At 34.7% G+C, this 27,681-nt stretch overlaps 1 protein-coding gene across 3 annotated transcripts; it reads right to left on the minus strand.

The window, feature by feature from the left end:
• LOC129947036 (radial spoke head protein 3 homolog B) lies at positions 1-27,681 on the minus strand. 3 transcript variants are annotated; one of them, XM_056057468.1, is made up of 6 exons: positions 13,023-13,740; positions 12,636-12,910; positions 2,964-3,048; positions 1,334-1,378; positions 754-1,166; positions 1-673 (listed from the first exon to the last, which is right to left on the minus strand). In XM_056057468.1, the coding sequence occupies exons 1-6, from the start codon at positions 13,470-13,472 to the stop codon at positions 157-159; spliced, it is 1,785 nt and encodes a 594-aa protein (XP_055913443.1). In that variant the 5' UTR covers positions 13,473-13,740; the 3' UTR covers positions 1-156. The 3 variants fall into 3 exon arrangements, with proteins under 3 accessions (XP_055913443.1, XP_055913445.1, XP_055913444.1); XM_056057470.1 differs by lacking the exons at positions 12,636-12,910; positions 13,023-13,740 and adding an exon at positions 27,274-27,681; XM_056057469.1 differs by lacking the exon at positions 1,334-1,378 and having other exon boundaries at positions 13,023-13,739.

Genomic DNA, 27,681 nt, shown 5'->3' on the forward strand with positions numbered 1-27,681 from the left:
TCAATTAATTGTATTAATGTTATTAATTAATTGAATAATATGTATTACAAATATAATGTTTGTATATCTGTGAACAATAATTGTAATATATTTTTTATAAAAGAAATTTAAAAAAAGAACATGTCACAAGGCATAACCCCGAGCTCCTAGCTTGTATCACAATTTGTCATTATCATCATTATCTTCAACCAAAACATCACTCTCCATTGCAGCTACTCCTCTTCCATCCCCCTCCTGCCACTCTTCCTCCTCCATCAAAGATTGTGCAACTTCATGATTTAGTGATGGCTCATCTTCTGTATAATTTGCATAGATGGCAGCACGTTGCTTAATGATTTCCTTAATAATTGCTGTTAAAATTTCTCTCGAATCAATAATTTGTCCAATTTCCTCAGCGACTTCTTTCGTTAGCCATGGACAAATCTTTTTCTCCAATTCCGCCTTTCTCATTTCATCGGTTGCTGGTTCTAAATTAGCAAGAACCTCTGGCAAAAGACTGGCAATATGGCCTTGTAAAAGTTTTGCAGCTGTGACTCCTTTTTGCATTTTATCATCAAGTTCTTTAGCAATGGAATCTTGACGTAAACGTCTCTCTTTTTCAGCTTCTAATCGAAGTTCTTCAGCTTCTAAACGACGAAGTTCTGCTAAGTCAGCTTCTCTATCAGCAAGGAATCTAGAGAAATAACAAAAAACAAACATTTGTATAGAAATGTTTCCGAAACTTGTTTTTTTTTTTTTTAAAAGATAACTTACTCTTCTTGCTGTTTACGAAGCTCAGCTACCTCTTCCTCATGTGTGACTTCAAGAATACTCTGTTCAACACAATGGCCGACAAGAGTCTCGAGAATTGGTTGAACTTCTTGGTCGAAATCGAAAAGATCACCATCAATTATTTCCGTTCCAGCGTCGATGCCAACCTTTTCTGGGATGAATGGAGGTGTTCCCGGTCGCTCAAGGAATAAATCGGTCTGAGTATTGGCATCGTATTCGGGCGGTCGGTCATAGAGTTCTTCTAGGTATTTTTCAGTTTGTACCCTTTCATGTCGCCTTCCATCTAATGGTGGTGGTGTTCCAATGACATTTCGCTGATTTCGTTGTTTACATCGCTGTCTCAGACATTGTCGCCGACGGAACTCTGCTTCCTTCATACATGGATCGATTTCGACCTTAAATAGAATTCAAAAGGAAAATATCAAACATTTTTAGCTGTCTTTACTTTAGTGGGACAAATATTGAACACTACAAGTTTTCTTTTAAAAGCGAACGAGTAACAATAAACGGTAAAGAGAGGGTGTTTCAAGATTCATTTGAATCACCAAAAACACTCACTTACTTTTCCAGATAGGAGGCCCGCATATGCAAAATACGGATTCCAAGGCTATAGAAGAATGTCATTACGGAAAAATAGATAAACAAGGAGTTACTGTCATATATTAAGTTAATAACTAACATATGTTTCATTTTTCAGAGGATGAAGGAAAACTTACGATGTGGAATAATATGAATAAATGAATTGATAATTTTCCTCCATGATACAAAAAGCTTTATGATATCCCATTTCTGTAGTGTGAACAAAGGGGGAAACTCTATCTAGGTTAAAGTTAGAAGTCCTTCAAGTTCAGATAATTTTATGTTCATTGTTTTTCTTTAAAGTTCATGAATTGATATCTGATACAGATGAACTCAATATGATACATTCTGTGCACTTTATGTGTCATTAATATGTAGACATAAACAAATGTATAAATAGTAAATCGAAAAGGAGGTCAAAGGACAAAAGACAAACTTTCACAAAATGTTTCCCTCTTATTGATGTCATGACATGAAGAAATTGTACGTACTCGTATATGATTTTATATTCAACAGCGTCAGCAAGTAATCGAATTCATTTAGGTGTGTTCATTTGCAATGGGTGTTTTTTAAAAGTGTATTGAACTGAAAGTTGGCAACACTAATTAAAGTGGCGGCCATTTTGTCAGCTGTCAAGTGATTTATTAGATTGACATGGAGCCTGAACAACACTAAAAAAATAATTTAACTGGCGGCCATTTTATTAGCTGTCAAGTGAATTATTTGTAGTTTGTATGACATTTAAACATTAATAGATTAACAAATTAATTTAACAGGCGGCCATTTTGTCTGCTGTCAAGTTATTTATTTGTAGTTCGTTTGGAATTGAAACATGAATAGATTGATATGACGTCTGAACAACTCTTCCAAATTAGGCGAATTTATTTTCGAAATAATGGTTCTGTTCGAAATATGTATTGAGTTTTATGGTCAATATTTTGTTTAGCAATAAAGCTCACTTTTATAGGAAGTGAGTCACATCATGAAGAATTAGACTCCAAGATAGTGTGAGTTAACACCGCTTGACTATAATCTTTGACGTTTTGTAAAATCCCTATATTATGACTATAAAAGCCGGAAACTATTAATTTGGAGGACAACATTCACTGCGTTATTGCTGATAAATTACCATAAATGTTGGAAAAAATTATAGATATTTTGGCTGCCTGATTAGACTGCCTTGGAGTCGTGGTGGTCATATGTCAAAAATCATATTAAAATTTTAATGCCAGAAGATTATCTTACGAAAAAAGTAAACTCCATTTCAAATCAGTTTTATTCAGTAAAAAAACACCCTTTATATCGTTTTATAGGTTAGTTTCAATTAGATTAATTAAATTCTTGTTATGCTATAATTCTACTCTGTGTCTGCATATTGAATAAATTAAACTTCCATTTTCCATTCTGAAATAGAACGAATTGAAAGTTTTTCAAAAGTCGTCAACAGTTAAAAAACAAACAAATAGACATACGCATCTAATTTCTTTTTATAGAGCGTATGGTAACTTTATAGGGACATTTACTGAATATAATAAAATTATAGCTTTCAGCGGATCTGTTGTTGGTTTTTTAAAGGTTAAAGATATAGTTGCAATTAAAAGGTATAAACTTACAGGTGGTGGGGCAAAATTGCTTCCACGAACTACTCTGCGGTCGAACATCACATTTTTGTAGGGTTCACTTGGAGGTGGTGTTTCTCTGCAAATAGGTAAATTTATTATTTAAACATTTTTTATTTGTTTAAGTTTTTTTTTATATAATTATAAACTTATGAACTTATATACAGATTGAAAATTTTATCTTAAGATCTTATGTATATTTAACCGGAAATTTCCATGCCTATTAATATTCTTCGTGTCATGTGGATTTCATGTTTTCTGTTTTTATTTTTTTTTTTAATAAAATAAGCTTTCGTGCAGATAATGGAGTGTATTAAACAAGGACATTTTTTAAAGGCACTGTTAGAAGATAGGTGGTTCATATGAAGGTTCATACTTTTATTATATTATTAATAAAATTGAAACACAATTGCAAGTGATTTATTTATTTAAATATCAGAAGAAGAAGTTTTGTTTTTATAGGCCCCGCAGAGATTTTTTTAAATAGGGAAAACTAAAATTAAAATAAAACTAATAAAATGAATAATTTACATGAAGAAATAGTAAGAAACCATCTGGAAATTGAGATTAACCAAACAATTTGACATAAAATAAAAACTTCAAAACGGGGGTTCGTTCGTAGACTACTACATTAACATGTAGTATTGAAGCGTAATTGAAGCACGGCTCAATTCTTTATATACCTTAATTTTTATGATTATACAATTTTGAGAAAAATCGAATTAACAGTTTTTTCTACAAAAAATTAAACTTAAGAGAAAATTTAACAAAAGTTTTTAAAAATTGATTTTCGACACGAATATCTTTACAAGCATTTAAGATTATGGCTTCAAATTTATTTTATCTTATAAAAAATATTGTTTTCAATATTTGGAACAAATTTGATAAAAAATGGAATTGACTGTTTTTTCACAAAAAATAAAAACCTAAACAAAAAAATTAATAAAAGTTGGTAAAAATTGATTTTCGACTCAAATTACTTTTCAAAACTTTAAGATATTGGCTTAGAACTACTTTTATTCTTTAAAAAATATTTTTGTTAACATTCCGTAAAATTTTGAGAAAAATCGAATTGACAGTTTAAAAAAAAACCTTAAAAAAACAATACTAAAGCTTTTCAAAAAAAAAATTGTCTTCCAACTTTCTTATTTCACAGAAAATATTGTTTTCGATATTCAGTAGTTTCTTTAAATAAAAATCCAACAGTACATTTTTTTATAAAAAAAAATAAAATCTACAAAAAATAGTAAGCAAATTTGGAAAACATTGATGTTCGGTTCATAGGTTAGGTTAGGTTATAGTGGCTGTCCAAGATGGAAACGGACACACTTAGGCCAGTTTAATGGCACATTGTGATACCACATGAATCTTGAGGCTTCCTGCTAAGCTTAATGGAACCAGCTTGAGTCCCTTATGAAACGTGAGAGGCTGATTATACCGATATGATTTAGATCGTTTAGATCGTTAAAGAAGAATTCTCGTAGGTAATTCTTGCGTTTTCGAGCTAGAGAAGGGCATGTGCAAAGAAGATGAAGAACCGTTTCTTCCTCTTCCTCGTCCATACAGCTTCTGCAAAAGTCATTTGAGAATACGCCTAGTCTCGTGGCGTACTTTCCTATTAGACACTGTTGGCCAGATGTTTTTTGTGACTTGACACGTGGTGATGTTGTTCCACCTGGTGCTTGCCCTCCTCACAGCGTCTTGCATTAGAAGCAGTTTACAAGTAGCGATTGGTATGCCAGTACCAGTTATCTGGAATGTCTCTATGGCCCGGCACCCAGCAAAGGTGAATATTAAACTGTTGTGCCATCTCTATTAGAGATGATCGACTGTTATAGAGTTTGTAGAGACAGAGTCCAGTGATTTGGTAGCAGCCTGACTATCTGAGAAAATACAGGAGAAGACTTCTTTTATCGCCAAAAGTTCCGCCTGGAACACGCTACAATGATTGGGAAGATGAGATACCTAGTTTCAGTCGTTCAGAGTACACACCTCCACCAACCCCTTGTTTTGTTTTTGAACCATCTGTATAGAAATGGATTGACTCGACTTCCTTGTATGCCCTATTCTCCCAGAAAAATCTGGAAGGTATAGAATTGGAAGTGTCTGTCGAATTGCAGTTGAGGGATGGTGTAGTCTGTGTGCCTTTGAATTGATTCTAAATACCTAAGAATTACGGATTTTCCAATGTTGTTGTAAGTCAATTGCGACGAAGCTTTTAGGTGAATAGCAGAGCTTGCAGCTATTTGTTTGCTAAATATATCAAGAGGTGTTAGGTAAAGTAAGGTGTTGGCTGTTAACGAAAGCAACTTGCATATTGACTACAAAAGCAACTTCAAATTAATAATTTGAATAATAATAATGGAATTTCAAGAAAAAAAATTAATTTACGGTATTTTGGTTTTCTTTAAAACTCTGTCGATATCTCCTCTGTTTCTTGAGCTATCGACAACGAAAAAAACGTCGCGAATGTACGTACACACGCACGCACAGAAATCTTTCTAAAAATCTTTTATTTTGACTCTAGGGACCTTGAAACGTTGACGAATGTCAAAATTTTCAATTTGACAAATCGGACCCATTCCAATAACTTCCTATGGGAAGTTATTAACGGTAAAAAAGGGTGAGACATGAAACTTTATGACGAAGTTTAAGCTATGTTAAAAAACTAATGATGATATTATCACCAATTAATTTAAATGCTCTACTTTAAATACTGTCCAAGAGGCTTAAGGAAGTTGCAGGAGCACCATCTCAGAGATGGGAGTTGTACAACCAGATTAGAAGGGCAGAAAAAATACTTGCATTGCCTAAGGAAATCCAAACATCTCTAGATGTTTAGTCTCATTGATGCAAGTGCCGTCCATTTATAATGGAACGGGAAGTATCGCTTTAACGATACCAGTAGGCATTGAGTTTTCGAAGCATTAAATTCCACGCGGTTTTTTATTCCTCATTGCACAATGCAATGGGAATTTAATTACCTTGTCATATTTTGTCGTTGCAGTTTCACATCCGAAGAAGTTGGACGTGATTCTGAAAACTAATATAAAAAACTAAGAGTACTATACTCAGCAAAACAATGTATTGGATTAAAAGCTGCAGACAGGAGGTCATTAATAAAAATGAGAAAGTGTTGGCGACAGAACAGAACCCTGAGGTACACCAGCATTTATTTTGTGGTCTCCAGACTTGAACCCATTTAATACTACTTGTATTGAACGATGCGAAAGTTAATTACTTATCCAATGAAGGAGGGATTCATCAAAAGCGAAAGCACGCATTTTCGATAAGAAAACTTAATGCAAAACCCTATTAAATGCTTTTGAAATATCAATAATACAAAATAAAAGTCAGAAAGACATACATTGGTATACAGCTTAAGAAACTTCAATACAGTTGTATAGTTTTAATTCTGATCGCTTTTAGATATGAAAATTAAATTTAAAGCTTTTTAAAATTCTTTAACATGTTGAAAGAAAAAACAACATTGGGAGTTATATTAATAATAATGTAACACTGGCTTTAACTTTTATTTAATCTTGGGAATTATCAAGTTTTTACAACGCACTAACCATCATGCCACGGGTACTACAATTTGTATATATATATATTTTATATAAAAAATATATTGGGCCTTATCGGGAATCTCCCGGGGAATTTTATTTCCCACGAAAAGTTTCATTCCCAAGAATCATTTCGAGTTATCGTGAATTTCTCTCGGAATAAATATTTCCCAGGGGAATAACTACCAACATCGAAAAAACAATTTTTTTTTCGGAACTCAATTTCGAATTGTGTGCAGTGTTATCATAGGATCTTAATTTAAAAAAAAATTCAATTGTAAGTTGAAATTCCCTAAAATTCCCTGTACAATAAAACAATATCCCAAACAAATTTACCCTATTATGAATTTGTAAAATCGTTTAAAACATCAACTTTGTTTCTTTATTCATTAACAATATTTGGAATCATCATTTTACGTTTCTTTATTCAGCAGAATATTCCGGATAAATCATTTTGATGTTTTTATTTATTCGTTCCGGAATATTTAAAATGCATTCTTTTTCATGTGAAGAAAGAAATATATGGTACTTTTGTTTCCTTAAAATTGGCATAAAATTGTCCTCTTTGACTCTTGAAGAATTTGAATAAGAAAAAGTCCCTCCATCTGAAAACACTGTTTTGACAGTAACAATTCTTGTTGTTTTAAAATGCATAGCATAGGATTTGTATTACTGGCGGTGGAGGAGGAAGAAACAAAAAAAAGGGAAATCAGGTCTATAAGACGCGAGTTAAGGGATAATTCCAACCCCTTGGAGCTACCACAAGAACTGTGAGTAATATTTTGCAATATGCCAAATTATCTTTTTAATTATTCTTGTTTCAGATTTATCAAGAATTATCGAATAAATAAAAATGTATTCAAATATTTGCTAGATACCCTCTCCGAATCTTTCCCCATAGCAAAAAATCATTCGCTGTGCGGAAAATCGTCAGGCTAAGTGCGTGTCTTTGTTTTTTTGCTGAAGGTGGGTACCAAAGAGGAGTCGGTAAGGACCACGATGTAGGTATTGCCCAATCAACATTCTCAGAAGTATTGTCAAACTTCCTTAACATTTTCGAGGAAAATCTTTATCCAGAATGGATCAAAAGTCAAACCGCAGAAGAGCAAAGAAGTACGAGTTTGCATTTTAAAAATAAAAAATAAAAATAAATAAAATAAACAAAAAAAAAATAAACATAAAAATATTTCACTACATAAAATAAAACAAAACAAATTATTGCATCTCTTTCGGAGCTTTTCTTCCTCAATTTGAATGAGGTCCTCTTTAAATTTTATCTTCGATTCAATTTCTTTGAGTCTCAAGTTTTCCATTTTGTTGTTGTGGCGTTTAATTTCTTCAAATTATTGTTGTTTTTGCACTTACATTGCTCAGTCTCGCCTTAATTTCTCCGCCAAAATAAATGCGGAAAAATTCCAGAGAAATCACATCAAATTTCCCATGCAAATATTGTTCAGGGGAATTTCGAACATCATTCACGATACGAATTTTTCGAACGTGGGAAATATTTCCCGGGAATTCTCGTTCACGATAGGGCCCAATGTTTTTGGAGTTTCATTAAAAATAAAAAAAATCTAATGCGTTACCTAAAAGTATGCAATATTTATGCTCGACTTTAACAAGTTTACTATCTGCGATGCCTTTGCTAAGTTTTTTAAGTCAAATTATATTGATTCTAGTAATGTCACTAACAACTTATTTTGCCCGTCCCTAAACAGTCTAAACATAGGAAATTAAAGTGTTACCTTATCAGATGTTGAATTGGCTCTATCTTGTCTAACTTATAAATAAATTAGGTGGCGCAACAGTCCATGAAGAACCAGGGCCTAGTGACTTACAGGTTACTCCGAGATGGAAGGGACCTACAGTTTATATGCCGAATCCAAACGACTAATTTGAGAAAGCACTTTTTCATGACATGAATTTGGATTTTTCAATTAATCGGAAGAGGGAGTACCCGTAAAAAAAGTAAGATGGCACTGGCAGAAATTGAACCCAAGACCCCTTACATGACAGTCCAACGCACTAACCATCACACTCGGGTACTACATCTGGTCTAACTGAAGACAATAATTTTGGTCCATATTAAATTCAACCTATTGTTTTGAAAAAAATTTTCCGTCGCTCTGTCTAGAGTTTTGTGTATTTTTGCCAGAATGGAAAACTTCCTTCGTTACTCCTATTCACAAATGTGGTCCAAAATAGGACTAAAAAACTACCGACCTATTAGCTATGTGTCCTCAATATGTATTCTCAATTCATTAGAAAAGGGTTACCAAGTCGACGTTACCTACACCGATTTTGCAAAAGCGTGTGATAGGGTGCATCATACAATTTTATTAAAATAGAGAACATATGTTTTCATTCCAACATACTAAAATGGCAAGTCAGCTTGTTTCAATTGATTCGATTACCTCGCATCCATTTTCTGTAACTTCTGACGTTCCGCAAGGGAGTCATTTAGGTCCAATGCTGTTCCTCATTTTTATTAATGACCTGATGTCCTTACAAACTCAATGCGTCTTATGTTTGCAGATGATTTAAAATTTTTTAGACGTGTAAGAAACTTAACAGACTGTACACTGCTCCAAAATGATGTAAACTATGTTATCAACTGGTGAAATAAAAACCAATTAGCCCTAAACATATCCAAATGTCCATGTTTTTCGTTTACCCGTCGTTTGTTAACTATCGTTTACGATTACAATATGCAAAATCATGTCCTTGATAGAGTTTCTATTAAAATAGACCTTGGAGTCATTTTTGATTACAAGCTAAACTTTAAACAATACAATACAAAATTCGTTTGGTCTTAGGGACCCCTACACACTAAAAGCCCTTTATGTGGCGTATGTTAGATCAATCCTGGAATATTGCCGCTTAGTGTGGAATCCTCATTACAATGTTCATATTACAAGAATAGAAAATTTCCAACAAAATTTACAAGGTTTGTAGTACACAAACTAGGCTTTAACATAAATTTTGTCAGCGATATTTTATCATAGCATATTGATTGTCCTTATTTATTATCACTAATTAATCTTTACGTTCCTTCTAGAGAACTAAGAATTCGAACCTTATTCCGGGAAAACTTTCGTAGAGTAAATTATGCGTTTGATGAACCCATAACTCTCAGTTTTAGGGATATTATTAATGTATCACATTATATAGATTTTAATTTTCATTTGAGTAGAAACGTATAAATCGGTGGAAACAGCGTTACACACTTTAGTACGCACCATCGAATATTCCCCCATCATAAAGAGTTCACTTTGGTTGCTTTCCTTGACATCGAAGGTGCCTTTAACAACGTGGACACATCTGCAATCACATCTGCACTAACATCTCTAAATGTAGAGAGTTCGGGAGTTAATTCATTTAATGCTTACTATAGCAGAATAATTAACTCAAAACTGGGCAACTCTTCTTGCAGACGATTCGTTAGTAGAGGAACACCGCAAGGTGGCTCCTCTGGAACCTAGTGGTGAATGAAATTCTAACTAGTCTGGATGCGGAGGGTTTCAGAGTGATAGCTTATGCGGACGACGTTTCTATAGCAGTTTCAGGAAAGCATCTTAATATCCTAAAAGAACTCTTACAAAATGCCTTAGACAGACTAATACTATGGGCTGATCGGTGTGGACTGGGTGTTAACCCACACAAAACCGATCTAGTCTTATTTTCGAGGAGATACAAAATTCCATTTGTCAACCCTCCTTACATTAAAGGAAACCAATTAAAATTTTCAGACGAGGCCAAATACCTAGGTCTTGTCTTAGACAAAAAACTAAATTGGAAACGCAACGTACAGGAAAGAGTCAAAAAAGCTACTGTAGCTCTCTTTTCTTGCAAAAAAGCTATTGGTAATAAATGGGGTTTACAGCCCAGAATCACGCATTGGCTATACACATCGGTAATCAGACCGATTTTAACGTACGGTGTGGCAGTATGGTGGACTGCTTTAGAGAAAGGTATAAACAGGGATAAGTTAAATAAAGTCCAATGTTAAGTCTGCCTATGTATAAGTGGCTCGCTTCGCACGACCCCGTCTGCAGCACTGGACACCTTGCTCTACCTTACACCTCTTGACATATTTAGCAAACAAATAGCTGCGAGCCCGGCTATTCGCCTCAATGCTTCATCGCAGTGGACTAACAATAACATTGGCCACTCCGTAATTTTAAGGTACTTAGAATCAATCCCAAAGCACACAGACTACACCATCTCCCAACTACAATTCGACAGGAATTTCCAGATTTCTATACCTACCAGATCTTTTTGGGAGGATAGGACATTCTTAGAGGATGAGTCAATCCACTTTTACACAGATGGCTCAAAAACCAAAGAAGGGGTTGGTGGTGGTGTGTACTCTGAACGACTGAAATTAAGTCTCTCATTCCGCCTTCCCAATCATTGTAGCGTGTTCCAGGCGGAACTTTTGGCGATTAAGGAAGTCTTGTCTTGGCTCAAAGAAAACGTGATATCAACATCTGATATCCGTATTTTCTCCGACAGCCAGGCCGCTATCAAATCTCTGGACTCTGTCTCTACAAACTCTAAAACAGTCCATAACAGTCGATCATCTCTAATGGAGATGGCGCAACAGTTTAATATTCATCTTTGCTGGGTGCCGGGCCATAGAGACATTCCAGGTAACTGTAAGGCAGATGAACTCGCCAGGAACGGTACAGTACAGCCCATCCTACCACGTTTGGCAAGAACTGGCATACCAATCGCTACTTGTAAACTGCTACTAATGCAAGACGCTGCGAGGAGGGCAGGCACCAGGTGGACCAACATCACCACGTGTCAAGCCACAAAAAACATCTGGCCAACACTGGATTTAAAACGTTCAAGGTGCTTGCTCTCTCTAAGCAGATCGCATATAAGCTCGATAATAGGTGTCATAACCGGACACTGTCTAATAGGAAAGCACGCCACGAGACTAGGCGTATTCTCAAATGACTTTTGCAGAAGCTGTATGGACGAGGAAGAGGAAGAAACGGTTCTTCATCTTCTCTGCACATGTCCTGCTCTAGCTCGAAAACGCAAGAATTACCTAGGAGAATTCTTCTTTAACGATGTAAACGATCTAAATCATATCAGTATAATCAGCCTCTCACGTTCCATTGAGCTTAGGAGGAAGCCTCAAGATTCATGTGGTATCACAATGGGCTATTAAACTGGCCTAAGTGTGTCCGTTTCCATCTTGGACAGCCACTATAACCTAACCTAACCTAACCTAGAAACGTATATGAATACACTAGCTGCGCCCCATAGCCTATACAAATTTATTTTAAATAGGCTATCTAACACTGAAAGAATTTTTCTAATCGAACCAGGAGTTCCTGAGATAAGCGCGTTCAATCAAACAAACAAACAAGCAAGCAAACTCTTGAACTTTATAATATTAGTATGGATTTTCGTATCCGTACCATTTTTTTTAACAAATAAGGGACATTTGAAAATATTCATTTACTTATTGTTTATTTTAGTATTACTTAGTTACAGTTACTAAAACTGAGCTCATATGCAACCAAATTAATTTGTTTTACCCCTTTTTCCTTCCTCCAATAAATTACCTGCACGAAATACAACATTAGCAAGTGCGCTGCATTCCATTAGTTGCTTCCGAATAATTTTCTGATAAAAATCACATTTTAAATTTTAAGAATGAAGGTCTAAGAAAAATTATGATTTATTACATTTGATCTACGCAGATAAGTTGAACAAATTAAAATCTATTTTTGTATTTATGTATATCCCTCTTAACCTACTGACTCAACTGTTGGTAAGTAATTAATTCATATCAAATTGTTTTTTTTTTTAATTTCAACACTAAAGTAGTGCCAAAGTAATTTCCTCAAAATGGTCAACGTCCATGTTTAAAATTACCCACCAACAGTTACAAAAGACCTGTCAGCATTTTGTAAATCAAGTCAAGGCGGTTCGTATTTGTGTGAACGTTCATATCCAATATCCCTCATATGACTCTACACTGCATATATTGTGACCCGAACAACTTTTTTTTAAATACATTTTCAATTTTAAATTAAAAAAAAAGAAAGAAAAAGAAAAACAAACTAAAAACCCATTTTACCTTTTTTTAAGTCCACCGCTCAAAAAATGACTGAATGCTCTAATTCCATGCAAACGTGTTGTTAGAAGTTCCTTATCAGGACCTTTAATCGTACTGTCCAACTTGTCCTTGTAGCCTTTAGAATTGGCATACTCGTATACCCGAGGATGGGTGGAAAATGCATAAACACGTTTTGAAGGTAAGACTGGCGTCTCTTTCGCCGGAGGTAAGAATACTCCCGTGGGGACGGTGGTAATGAAAAGGGGGCGTTTGTTAATAGAATCAGCAAAGCTTCCCTGAAAATTCATATATGTACGAGTATTGAAAAAGGACATCTTGGCAAAACAAAAACACAAAACACAACACAAGCAGTACAAGGACCTTCTCCAACAATTGAATTATACGTACATTGGTCGAAGAGTGCGATGACTTTAGGTGAGTGCCAGTCGCGTTACGCAATCGTTTTAATTTTCGGTTTAGCGCTTTTGCGAACGTCTCAACCTCCTCACCATTGTTTGGAGTGGTCAAATGGTCGGCAGATTCGTTTGGCCCGGCTAGGGGCGCTATACGCCGGGTGGGTCGCACTATGGCGTTTGGTTTGCCCGAAATGGCTAAAGTGTCGTTATTGAGGACCGTAAACGATGGAATCGGGATGACTACGTTGGTTGTGCTTGGAGTCGGCTTTGTTGCTGTTGCTGTTTCTGGTGATGTTGTTATTGAGGTTTCAGATGGGTATTTGTTTGTTAGGGCTAATTGAGGGGAGGTCTTTGGACTTTCTTGGGGAAGATTTGGACTTTTGGGCAGGGATTTGGAGGAGGTGAGGTTTTTTGTTGAGAGTTCATTGATCGCATTCGACATAATTTGTTTTGCAAAAATTGTCTAAGCGATTCGTTGAAGACTTCCCATTTTGTATATGCACTACGATCACTTTAAGGGGGAGTTTACATATTGTTTTTTTTTAGTAATTATATTTAATGTAGAAGAAAAACACACGTTTTTGTAAGAAAAAATAAAACGTTCTTAACAAAATGAAAAACTCAATTTTTGGTTTAATCGATATAAATTTTCCGCGGCCAAAATAAACCAGTGGCGAGTGGCTTTAAAGGACAACCGTTAGAAAACGAATGACCAAAACAAATCGACCAAAGCACATATTTAGTGGTCACAGTGAATTTAGCGCATGTGGTCTAAGGGATGGTCATTTCGATTCACAGAGAGAGAGAGAGAGAGAAAAAGCTTTAACTTTTACGATAGTTTCACGATGTGAAGGAATCCTGCCAAAGTTGGTTATGGCAAGACTCATACGACATTTTTTGGTATAAAATAAATTGTTTTTTTATATTCAAACCTTAACCATAATGGTCATGGGGTGCGTGGCGTGTGTCCGGCTGTCAGGACGTTATGAAGTGTATGGCTCTCCGATAGAGGGAATATTTTCATAAAATTTCTTCTAGCTTTAATATGTGAAGTCGTAGTAATATTAACCTTTGCCAAGGCGAAAAGGTTAAATAGCCAATTTATTTGAAGAAATATATATATTTTTTTTTAATTTTTATAAGCCTCGCAACGTGAGCTTGAAAATTTGTCCTCTCCTATTGGCTAACATGTAGATTTTTATAAATCAAATTGTTTCGTTTATGTCATCAAATTGAGTCGGTGGTTGCGGTGTTGGTGTAACTTGTCAACTTTAAGTATAAAATGTCCATTTTAGTGCTATATATAAAGGGTGTTAAAAATAGACCAAGGAATGGGGTACCTACTGGATTTATTGCTTAACCTTCTAGGCAACTATTCAGCAGCTTTTTGGTAGATTGAGAATTATAAGTTTTATATATGGAGAAAGGTGTAAATACTTATGAATAGCCTTGAAGGGTAAGAAAAGTATATGTGATTAGATAAATTATGTTAATTTATAGATTAGTAGAACAGAGTAACGGCAAGTGTTGGCATGTCTTGATCGATATAAGGTGTTGTTTTTTTTAATTATGCAGTACATAAGCACAAATTTGTTTCCATAAGACCTTCTGATGGATTTAACATACCTAATTATTAAAAATTATAGTATTTGAATTCAATGAACAATGAAGGCTCCTGGAGGAGGACAAAATGAACATTAGTACTTTGCTGATGCTTTTGTTTTGAAATTGTTTTTTAATTTTACTTAGGAGTTTTGGCAATAATTGCATCTATCTTTCTGGTCTTCTTTTAGTTACCTTACTTGAAAAAAATAACAAATTTTACCTTTCCCAACAATCCATTGGAAAAATGTGTGTGGCCGTATATTTCTTCTAGTATAAATATTAAAGTTTCCAAAACTTGTCTAAAAACTCCACTTCCACTTCGAGTTGAAATGATTTTTGAATTTATACATTTATATACCAAATCCAAACGACTTATTTGCAAAGCAATTTTTTATGTCAACAATTAAGCCCCAACTTTAATAGGCATAAGCTAGCATATGCGCGCACAAGTAAACGTGCGAATACAAAGAATCTCAATACGAGTGAACATAATGGAGTCTAGCTCCGTTTCGTTCAATTTTTCTCCGTTTCGTTAACTTAAGAAAACTTAAGCAAGAGCGGTCATAGTCGTTCGCAGCATTAGTAAAAATCTGACATGTAGATACGTGAGCAAAATTGCTATTCGCAGTAATTTCACAAACTTAAGTGAATTTTCGTTGCGTATTTGACATAAGATTATATTTGCTCCTGCCAATTATAGTTGGGCCTTTAATCTTGGAGAATTTGTCAATTCCTCTCAAGAGGTAGTACCCGTGAATAAAATTTTAGGTGGCACAGGCAGGGATCGAACCCAAGACAACTCGCATGACAGTCCAACGCACTAATCACAAACACGCTTCAGCTTCCGCTTCGTCTGCGTTACGGTAGACCTGCTTCAAGGTTGCTTTAAATGACATTTCTATTATTTCATCCCTCCAAAGACCAAATATTTTGTTTGTTGACATTTTTGCAGCTGTTGAGCTGTCAGACAAAGTAAATGTTCAGCAAATTTGAGCTAGAGCTTCGACATTACGTAACATTACGTTCTTTTCCTTACGATTGTCAAACGAAACGTGAGGTTGAAGCTTCATTGTGATAGCATGCATTTAATTCCTATGGGGAGCTCGTAAAATTCAGTTGAAGTCGAAGCGCTGAAGCGTGTTTGTGATTCAGCCATAATCATCATGCCACGGGATATTCTTCTTAGAAAGCTTAAAATGTGGACACTCAAAAATGGAACAATGCCATTTCTAGTGAGTTGGTGTCAATTCTGGGAAAATATCGGGTTCAATTTCCGACTGTAAACTTATATTAAGCTGCTTATTGAGTATTAAGTCAGATGGCTCCCTGAACCAAATCGCCTAAAGCGGTTGGGCTCTTCCGATTTTTTAATAAATAATAAATAAGTGGCGCAACAGACAACGGAGCCTAATGACTTATAACTCTCAACAATTCCTTTGTGAGAGTATGTCAGGGAGGGGGGGGGGGGGGGGGGTGGACCCAGAGTCTAATAAATTCCAAATTCCTAATTTTAATAAATTCCAAAATAACCACGTAGAAAAATTGCTTTTTTTATTTATTATTATTATAATTTAAGACGGAGTCTAATCTGGATGTTTAATTTTGTTTGACTTTTTCCAACATTTCTGGCAATGACGCAGCGAATGTTGTCAAAGTGGTAAATTGTTTTGGGTTTATCGATTTAAACTAGCGAGGAAATAATCAAGAGGCGTTGAGTCGCATACCATCTAGGAAGTATAATCACAGGTCCGTAACTTGAAACTATGCGGCTATCAAAAGTTTTCTTTAATAAATAAACAAATTGTAGCATGACGAAAGCTGTGTAAAGTTTTGCACAGTGACGTTTTGTTGAAACCACAGCTCCTGAACATCACGGTTGGTCACAATTGGTGGCAATCGTTTTTAAAAAGTAAGGACAAATTATTCTGGCAACCCAAACAGTGAGTTTATGCACCTAAGGATAATGATCACTCAAAATACGTCAATTTGGTTTTTTGACGTATCAATTCAACTAAATGTGAGATTGATCGCTAAACAAAATTCGCTTATAAAAACTGATATCAACGGAAATCTTGTTTTGCACCCATTCACCGTTGTCTTCAAATACAAAACTAACTAACTAACTAGATTGGCGGAATACAATTACAGATTTCAAAATGGAATTGGCAAATATTTCAGTACATTTGCCTAGTAATTGAATCTCAGTTCATCAATAATGTTTCACAAAGTAATTTAAACAAATTTTTGAAATTGAATTGGAATGAGAAAAATGCTCAACTCTATAAATCTCGTAAACCGACAGTGTAACTCTCTTCCTATACTGATCCCTTAAGCAGATTAGAGCAGTATGATGAGCATTTAATACGAATTATTAAAGCGTCCGCTCAGTCACCTAATAACAACCCCAACTCACGGTTTAATCTTGGAAACGTATGGTTCGATAGCGATTGCAAAAGATTACGTAGATTATCATTTGTGTATTTAAAATTGTTTACATCCACCAACGATTTAATTTTCAAAAATATTGTTCAAGAATTGGGTGGACGTAATAGAAATAAGGTAAATACTCTTGGAGCTGAGACACTTGTTGCTCATTTTAAAACACTTTTGTCGGTCGATGAGAATCAACATTATTCCTCCTACGCACTTCCCACCTTCACAGTCAGTGAATTACATAATCCAATATCTTGGAGTGATCAGGAAACAAGTTTGAGTAAGTCAAGGAATAACATAGCTCCAGGCATAGAGGGGATTCCTGTCAAGGTTTACAAAAACAGCACTGATCAAAAAACTTTAATAAAGCCTTTTATTTTGAAATTTTCAAGAAAGGAGGAAAATGAGGAAAATTCTGACTTCAATTCTGTACGATAGGCTCACTAAGTGGATCGAAAACACTAATCGTCTAAGCAAGTTTTAAGCTGGTTTTCGTCGGGCTTTTCTACGATGGATCAAATTTTCGCACTTACCAGTATTGCCAGGAAGTCTATTGAAAAGAAAAAGAAATTGTATGCTTATTTTGTAGATTTCAAAGCAGCATTTGATGAGGTCAACAGACAGGATTTGATGTAAAGCTCTCATTACAAGGGATCTCTCGTAAAAATCCTGATGATGTATTTTAAATTTTTGGAGTCATCAAGCGCCTCTGTATGGGATGGATCAGAGTTTTCGGATTGTTTTGAAACAACAGCGGGAGTTCCACAAGGCTGCATTTTGAGCCCAATAAGGTTTGCTTTGTCAATATTCAAGTGAAAGTTTTGCTACACGCAGACGATTTAGTTGTACTAGCAGAAAATTCTTTCACTCTACAGCTACAAATAAACAGATTGAACTCCCTCTACGAAAAGTGGGGCTTGCATGTTAACACAAACAAAACGAAAATAATGATTTTTGAAGCGCCTCAAAAAAGAAGGCTGCTGGAAAAGAATTGGTCACTCGATAATGAACGTATTGAAGTGTAGTAAAAGAGTTTAAATATCTTGGAGTTTTGCTTGCGCATAATTTAAATTTTTCTAAGCATGTCAAACAAAAAAGCATAGAGTCTTAAATTGCGTTGAATTTATTATGGCGAAAGTTTTTTTGCCAATCCAAAAATCGATCTTGTGTCAAAATATCGGGTTCTTGAAGCAACTGTCAACACTTGTATGTGCTACGGTGCTCAAGTTTTTGGATAATAGGCTGTCGAGGAGTTTGAAGCAATTCAAAGACTTTTTTTCGAACGCTATTTTAGATTACCAAATTCAACACTATGTTTGCAAGTGTTACTGCTGAAATTGATGAAAGAAACTACAATCAGCATCTCTCTAAAGCTTCGTCAACATCCTCCAGGAACATCTATAGGAACCTCAATCACCAATTACCGTTAGAAGCTTACTATTTCAATAATGAATTATCGACCCAAGCTATAAGTTATATCTTTAAAGGAATATGCGTTTAAGTACCTTGCAACAACTTTTGTGTACAATACATTAGGCTGGAGCCCAATATCACGGTGTAGCATCTTTGCACGGAATAAGCAAAACAACCGTCTGCAGAGTAGTTCATCGAGTGTCGAATATTATGATTGATGAATTTCTCTCTAACACCATTTCCTGGTCACAAAATTTGCCATGTTTTTTTGGCATTCTAAATATTATAGTCGAAAATTCCCAAGAAAACGCTTCGGCAGTAGCCAGATTTTTGTATTTAAAAATTGGTGCAACTGAAAGAAGGTCTGTCAGAATAATAATACAGAAAAACACACAAGTAGAAGAAAGTTTTGTAAAAATCAAAAGTTAAAATTAACTTCAGCAAACAAAAAAATAACTAAAACTAATAAAACGGACAGTTTTCAAGAAGAAATGGTAAGAAAACATCTGGAAATTGAGATTCTATAAAAATAGTTCATTTGACAACTGCAGCTTTGACATAAAATAAAAACTTCAAGAAGGGGGTTTGTTCGCAGACTACTACATTAACATGTGGTATTGAAGCGAGCTTGAAATGAGCTCGATTCCGGTCGAGGATAGGAGTCGATTCAAAATTTGTGAAAGACAACCTGTGTGGAGGAGTTGGTTTTACAGATAGTGCACTATGGTCTGTTATCTGTACAAAAAATTTAGTTTTGTTTCAATCAAATAAAAAAAAAATCCACATGGAGTAAGTAGGATATTCTTATATGTTGCTGAACTATTCAGTGCTTCACTTTTTTAACATGAATCAAACTATCTCACTTGCACTTCATAAGAAACATTGAAACACCATTTGCATTTTTGAAAATGCTGTTAAACTTAATCATTTTTAGATTTACTTGTGCGGTGGAAACACCAAAAAGATTTATTTAATCTAAACTGAGATAAACCTTTGGTGGAAACATAGCAAAACATAATTATCTTTTCTATTTTGGAAAAATAAGCCCAGTTCGTGCATTTTTATTAACAAAACTAAATAATATCAACAGTAACAGATTGATTTTTTTTCGCCAATGTAAAACACATGATTCCAAATGCACAACCACTCAACGAAATCTGCCAACAACATTTGAGAACGAAATGACATAAGATCCATTTGAGCCTAGTATAATTGCAAAAAACCCATCCGAAGTAAGATTCTACTTTAACTTTTATCGGTAGTATTCATACTACTATACTCTTGATAGATTTTCCAACAAAACACGGACATTGTTCAGACACAGCCTCGAAAACTTTTTCCCAAGGAGGATTTCCTGATGTGTTGACAGTACCATGATAGATATTGATTCAGCAATTTGTTTCAATGTCAATGCATATTTCATCTTAATAAACATAATCCAAGATTTATTTTGCTACTTTTCAAAATACAAATCAATTGCAAAGTTGTGTTTTAAATTGGTAGAACACTTTTACTTTTCCAAAAAAAAAGACTTTCACTTTGCAAATTTTGTGAAACACTTTGCACTTAACTTTGCAGGATATTATTTTTTTTGAAAAGTTGCAAAGTGAAAAGTATTAGTACAATTTTGAGAAAAATCGAATTTTTTACAAAAAATAAAAACCTAAAAAAACTACTAATTGTTGGTGAAAATTAAAGTTATTTATTGGTCTTAGAAAAATTAAATCTGTCTTGCTTAACAAATAAAAACTTTCAAAAATTCTGCTAGAGTTGATATAAAAATTGGTTTTTAATTAAAAGTTTTGGGAACAACAAACAGATATTGAAATCAAGCTTAATTAATAATACGCATGCAATATATTGTTGCTAACTTTTAGTGATTCTTTAGAAAAATTCAATCGAAAACTTTTTTAAAAAAAAGATGAAAATCTACAAAAACAACAAAAAACTGACAAACAAAGAGAGATATTGACTTCAAATTTTTGTAACTCGCACAAAATGTTATTATTAATATTGTGTTTAGGTTTTAAACTAAATTGACAGATGGACACGAATGGGAAGCTTTTAAGGGCCTTGCACATGAGTGCGAACAACGAATGGACGAACAAACGTGATTTTACACTGTTGTTGCGCCGCGCCGTCCCAAATAATAAATTCAAATCAAATACAATTTTATTTCTAAAAAATTACAACTTAATTTTTGATTTTAACTAACCTCAAAAAATTTACTCACAATTTGGTAAGACTATGTAATGCGTGCAACAACATGAATTGCAAAATGAAAATTTAAATTTTGTAAAATGTGGTTTTGGAAATGCAAGATAATTTTATTCTACCTGACTTTCTAAAGGAAAGAGACGAAAATATATAATAAATGAAAAAATAAAAAAAAAAAGAAAAAATGTGTTCAGCTTCTTGAAGACTCCATCAACAGAACTGTGTGACTCGATGACATACACATTTCAAAAAGTCAATTTCAGACAAAAACACATTCAAATTATAAGAAACTAATTGACACTTATGTAAGTATAACAAAGTTTTTATGTTGTTCTCTAAAACAAGACAATTTTGTAAAAACAATTTGGTAGTAACGAATTGCAGTGTGGTTGCTACGAACTGTCAAACTCTATTCGCGTTCCACATACCATCCACACTGCAAAGAATAAATTGTTCGCGTGCAACTTAACCTCAAAGTTGTTTTTGTGTGAAAGATCATGGCTGAAGAAAATATGGGGAAAAGGGTAATTATATGAATTAACATTCGTTGCTGTCTGCGAATAGAAATAAAGCTCATGTGAAAGAAAAGTCAAAATATCCGAACATCTACAGTTCCTAGCATGTGCAAGATGCTTTAATGTGGGTAGCATCCCAGCTTCTTCTTTATTTTATATTTATTAAGAATGCAGATCTGACTTCAGTTGTAGTAGTCATTATTGTCTTCAGAAAACCTGACCTAAATCTTACATTCGAATCTTGTCTTAACCTAAAATACTTATATATGTATATGTATTTTTGTTCATTAATGTTGAAAAATTTCTAAAATTTGTAACTTCCCATAAAAAGTTATTGAAATCGTTCCAATTTATCGAATTGAAAAAGGTGCGTAGAGTTTAAATACAAATTTTTTAGAGAGATGTAAGTGCGTGCGTGTGTACGTACGTTCGAACGGAGAAGTTTTTTCGTCCTCTAAAGCTCTAGAACCAATAGAGATATCGACTTCAAATACATTTTTTTAAATAATAAAGCAGAAAAATGCAAAATAACGTTTTTGACATCTGGTAGAATTTTGAGAAAAATTGAATTGACAGTTTTTTTTTTACAAAAAATAAAAACAAGCCAACACTTGATAAAAATGTACTCTAGGCTAAAATATCCTTTCAAAAATTAAAAAAAAACGGCTTCAAACTAATTTTATCTTCTTTTATCAATACATTTTTTTTTATAAAAATGCAACAAATGTTAAGTAGTATTCACATGAGCGCGACCAACGAACGACGAATGAATTATAAAATGTGAGTTTATATACGTTTGAAGACATTTTTCTAAATTCTTCGCTTCGCGAAACTTAATTTTAGCTAACTTCAGTTGTAACTGTATCAGATTATTTTTTTAAGTTTGATAAATCTTAAGTTTTGTCAAAAATTAAGTTTCTGAACACAACCACAATATTTGACATTAGATTTGACAATCAAATAATATGTCAATCATTCTGTCGCACTTCAGAAAACGTAAACAAAAATTAGAGCACGGAAAAAAGTATTACGATTGACTTACGATATAGTTACGATATTCTATGAGCGCATCCTTCTATCTTTGTGAGTGACGATTACCGTTACGTGCGCGAGAACTTTTTTTACTTTTGTGATCCTTTGTGATAGTGGCATTCCAAGTAGTGTGCTCTTTTTTTTATTGAGATTCTGTGATAGTGACACTTTACTGTTAAGTGAACGAGAAATTTTCTCACTTTGATTAAATACATTACGATGCCGAGGAGAAGACAACCTGACTTAAGTTGGCGTTGTCTTCATCTGGAATAGCTGCAACTCTGCTAGAAGGCGGACGAACTACGCATTCTGTCTAGAAATTACCATTAAACATGCAAATCACCGAAACACCAATTAGCAACATCGCCAAAAATAGGACAATGCCCAAGATCCTACAGGTATGCAAATTAATTGTTTGGAATGAACGCACAATGGCCCATAAGAGTTCACTGGAGGCACTGGCTGGACAGAACATTGAAAGATCTTCATGACAACCAAAATATTTTTGGTGAGGCCATGATTCTGTTGTCAGGTGATTTTCGCCAGACTCTTCCAGCTATTCCCCGATCAACTGTTGCTGATGAACTAAATGCATGCCTAAGATCATCGAATTTGTGGCAGCACGTAAAGACTCTCCAATTAACAACTAACATGCGAGTATTTTTGCAACATGATGAAACTGCAAATGTGTTTGCGAAGCAGTTGTTAGATATTGGAAATAATAAAGTTGCTCGACCAGATTTATCACAGATTTCTGTCACATCACAGATTCAAAAGAGGAGCTTATTCAGCGTGTTTTCCCAGATGTAACGCAAAAGTTTAATAAAAAATAAAGATGTCGAAGATCTCAATGCGACCATTCAGAATTTTCTTCTAGGACAGTTGGTTTCCTTCAAAACCATCGACATCGTTATGAACCAAGATGACGTAGTCAACTATCCCACGGAGTTTTTAAATTCACTGGAATTGCCTGGATTACCACCCCACAATTTGCGGTTAAAAGTAGGATCAGTTGTCATCATGTTGCGTAGCATTAATCAACCTCGACTATGCAATGGAACAAAACTGGCTGTGAAAAAGCTGATGAATAACGTCATTGAGGCAACAATCCAAAAATGAAAATACAAAGGAGAGTATGTCTTGATCTCGCGAATACCAATGATTCCAACGGATTTACCATTCGATTTTAAACGCTTACAATTTCCAGTACGTCTGGCCCTTGCGATGACAGTAAATAAATGGAAAGGACAGTCTTAAGAAGTTTGCGGAATCAGCTTGCAGTTTCACTGTTTCGCGCATGGACAATTATACGTCATGCTTCGTTAAAAAATGTTTTTTTATTCAATACGTTTTTTTTTGTTTTGAAATTAATTTAAACAATAGTTTAGGTTTTTTATTTATCGATTGAGGCAGTACAAAGTCTGCCGGGTCAGCTAGTATATTAACACATTGACTGCCAAGCGATATGAACATTATGGCTTACGCCAGGCCAAAGCATTTTTTTTTTTCATTTTTCTGTATCTTAGTACCTAAAAAGAAGTTTCCAACTAATTCCTACTTTTTTGTCATCATAACTGTGAAATTTTAACGGTATTTGTGTGTCGCACGTTTTCGTACTACGTGGCCCCATAAAATAAATTATACTCGTTGGAGCCACGTTCGCACAAAAACGTACGACAGTAGTTTCTTCGTGTTGTCTCGTATTATCTCCTGTGTTTTTAGTAAGTGCTACATAAGTGATTGCGCAAGTCGTCAATAATATTCGTACAGTTATAGTTTTCTGAAAAATAAGCATTTGAAATGGAAAGACAAAATTTGAATGAAAATGAGGTGGAGCGGGAACCAGAAATGGAAGAAAGTGAAGAAGATTTTTCAAGCGACGATTTGGACTTTGATGATAATTGGCTACCAAACGATGATCCTAACTCAGATACCGACTCGGAACATGAAGATTTGAACGCGGTTGATGCGGAAATTCTAGAAGGTGATGAGGAAGCGATGCTTGAAGAAACCGAGGAAACACCAACCCTGATTGATACAAGTGACAATGTACGCTGGATGGAGATTTCTTCCGGCCAAAAAACCTTTACTTTCACTGGAAAGTCCGGTTTCCTAATAGACGTGCCTTCAACTATAAGCTGCCTTGAAGCCTTTTACCTTTTTGTTGATGAGGAGGTTATACAACTTATAGTTTTGGAAACAAATAGGTATGCAGAGCAGCAAATACATCGCGTTCCAATAACTCGTGCATCAAGAAAGAAGAAATGGGTTCCACAGAGATAAGAAAATTCCTCGGGCTTTTACTGTGGATGGGCCTCGTAAAGGTGTTGGAAGACTATTGGTCGAAGAAAAACCTTTACAATTTTGGCATTCCTGCTAAAACTATGTCCAGAAATCGGTTTCAACTTCTTCTAAACTTCATTCATTTTACTGACAACACGTCCATAGCGGCAGGAGATAGAATTGGAAAACTAAAACGTCTTCTGGACATGCTGCAGACGCTGTTTCAGAGGGTGATTATACCCGGAGAAAATATGGTAATAGATGAAACGGTAATTCCTTGGAGAGGCAGGCTAGTCTTCCGACAATATATACCAAACAAAGCTTATCCTTATGGTATTAAGTTATTCAAACTTTGCTCGACAGAAGGATTCACTTGGTCTACTAAAATTTACTCCGGCAAAAGCTCTACAGGTGTTCGAGAAGTTGGTTTGGCAAAAAATGTTTGTGAAGAACTAAGTTCTTCATTGAAAGGAGAAGGTCGCACTCTATTTGTTGACAATTTTTATACGAGCTACGAACTGGCACGCTCCATGCTTGACCAAAAAACGCATGTAGTTGGGACACTTCGAGCGAACAAAAAATTCTGCCCAAAAGAGGTTATGAATGCACAGCCAAAGAGAGGAGAAATGGTAGCACGTGAGGAAGAAATCGGCATTGTTGTTCTAAAGTGGAAGGACACCCGAGATGTCAGGATGCTATCGACAAACCATGCTCCTGTTATGGCTGCCGTATCTGACCAATCGATTCCTGACCCAAATATTCCATCCACCAGTAGAGGCAGGAGAATAAACCGACGCCAGGGAAATCGTGAAAAGCCTCTTGCTATTATTGAATATAACAAAGGCAAGTCGGGCATTGATCTATCGGAGCAAATGGCTTCATATGCTACGACACTGAGAAGAGGTCTCAAGTGGTACAGAAAAGTTGCCATTGAATTTTTGCTGGGAATGGCAGTTGTAAATGCTTTTTTAGTTTACAAAAAAGCCACGAAAAGTGTTATGCAAATTAGAAAATTTCGAGAGCAGGTTGCTGAAGGATTATTGGATCTTCTTTCTCCACAACCCGTTGCTTCAAAGAAACATTATATTGAAAAAAGAAAGGATGCAAATGGTAAAACCATAAGACGGGCTTGCGTTTTGTGTTATGCCCAAACAAAAAAATCCTCTGATAGAAAAACTGCTAGGAACAGCATAAAAAGAACAACAACATTTTGTCCAGAGTGCCCCAACAAACCCCAGCTATGCGTTACTTGCTTTCCAAAATATTCACATTCAAAAAGGTAATTTACATAAAATATCTCTTCAAATAAGTTAATTTCAACTGATTTCTTTTTAGACAGTAAACCTGAATCTTTGGGAATTTGAAATGATACGAACTGTCAAATTTTATTCGCGTTCCACATTATCCACACTCGCAACGAATACAATAATCGCGCGTACTTAACCTAAAAATATAGTTCTTGTTTTGTCTTCGGTGGTGAAGGGTGTTCGTCTGTGGCTCCTTGTCAAACTTCATTCGTGACAGATTAAAAACTCTCATGTGAAAGAAATGTCAAAATCGACGAATATTCGTTCATTCGTTGGTCGTTGGTCGCGCTCATGTGAATAGTGCTTTACTAAAATTGTTAAAAATTGATTTACGACTAAAAATCTCGTTAACAAAAATAGATTTTGAAATCGAACTATATGCAAAGTTTTGTTGGTAATTTTTATTTTTTTAGAATAATTCTGACTGAAAACTTTTTTAACAAAACACGAAAACTTACAAAGCTTTTAAGCAAGACATTTCGGCAGACGGGATGGGAAGTTTTCGGTTCTATCACTATTAAACAAGTACGATTAAGTTGTTTCTTAAATTCAATTAAAATTGATTATTGTCTTGATTGTAACCTAAAATTAAAATTAATATCCTTAAAAACATTGACATTCAAACGATTTCCAATGTCAATGTCAATTTCTTTAAGGAAACATAGGCCTGCTTCAAAGAAAGACATTAAATAATTCAAGATGTTATTGTCTAAAAGTTATTTATACTAACTATGCATGTATTTCAAAAGAAAACAATTTAATTCTAAGCATTTACCCTTGAATCAAACATTAATCCTTAATTCAGTCAAAGTTCTTGTCCTTCAAGCTATATTAGAATCATTTACTTGCATAATCACTTTAACAATTTGTCAGCAACACGAAACTGCGTGATATAGAATACCTTTGGTTTTATTGCGTGCAAAAAAAAAACACGGATAAAAAAATGTAAGAATTGACAAGTTCACAAGTAGTTTCTAATAGCAGTTGTGCATTAATGGAACTGCTTACAATCTTTATATCCTTTCATTTCTTGCACAAAGGAATCATAAAATAACACCGGCCACGCAATTTTATTAATATTCCACAATTACCAGAAACAAATAATACTGTGGCATTCCCATATTGGATTGGTAAGGTAATGACATCCTGACCCAAACTTCCGACGACGACGATTGGATTGAATTATTCACGGGTCGTCATCAAAAACAAAAAAACTCCTTACAAATTGCTCCTACTTAAGGTATAGAAGCTTTACAAGGAGCTATTCAAATATTTATTCTCACAATAAGAAATGTCTTTTTCCTTTGGATCGACCACCTCCTGCCGGTAGGGATAGTGTCAACGAACTTCCTATTTATTGTCTTCATTATAATTAATTCTACCGTACGCATTTTTTTTAGATAGTTATGGTATTGGAAATAAAGAATTTTCGACTTACTTTTCGGTGGATAAGGTTCTTGTGAATTTTTTGACATCGTAAAATGATTTCGGGGCACTACACCATTGGTATTTGGGTCGATTAGTATTGCATGGGGCACAATCTGATTTGGACATAATTTTGGCATCTCCACTGGCACCATCGCCAATTCTTTGGTCCAGGCCACTTTTGGTCAAGGTTCGTGGTGGGCAGGTTGGCATTTTCTTGGTTTTAGGTTATGAAGTTTTTTAAAATTTTAATTCTGACAGATTACTCAGTTACATATGAATACATAATATATTTTCCGATTTGTTATAAAAATCACATTATTGAAGAGTTTTTTTTTAATTCTATGTAAAATATTAAATTTATTGTTTATGTTATTACGAAATAAAAATGTTCATATGTGTAAAAATGCGGTTTTCTATG

The sequence above is a fragment of the Eupeodes corollae genome, chromosome 2, assembly GCF_945859685.1.
Source record: "Eupeodes corollae chromosome 2, idEupCoro1.1, whole genome shotgun sequence".
NCBI lineage: Eukaryota > Metazoa > Arthropoda > Insecta > Diptera > Syrphidae > Eupeodes > Eupeodes corollae.

What these genes read in the sequence shown, in the direction of transcription:
- LOC129947036 (XM_056057468.1), bottom strand. Translation starts at nt 13,472, where the DNA reads ATGTCGAATGCGATCAATGAACTCTCAACAAAAAACCTCACCTCCTCC. An exon ending in CATCGCACTCTTCGACCAAT is followed by an intron (nt 12,911 to 13,022) that starts GTACGTATAATT and finishes ATGAATTTTCAG; the next exon opens with GGAAGCTTTGCTGATTCTAT. An exon ending in AGCGGTGGACTTAAAAAAAG is followed by an intron (nt 3,049 to 12,635) that starts GTAAAATGGGTT and finishes ACCTATTTGCAG; the next exon opens with AGAAACACCACCTCCAAGTG.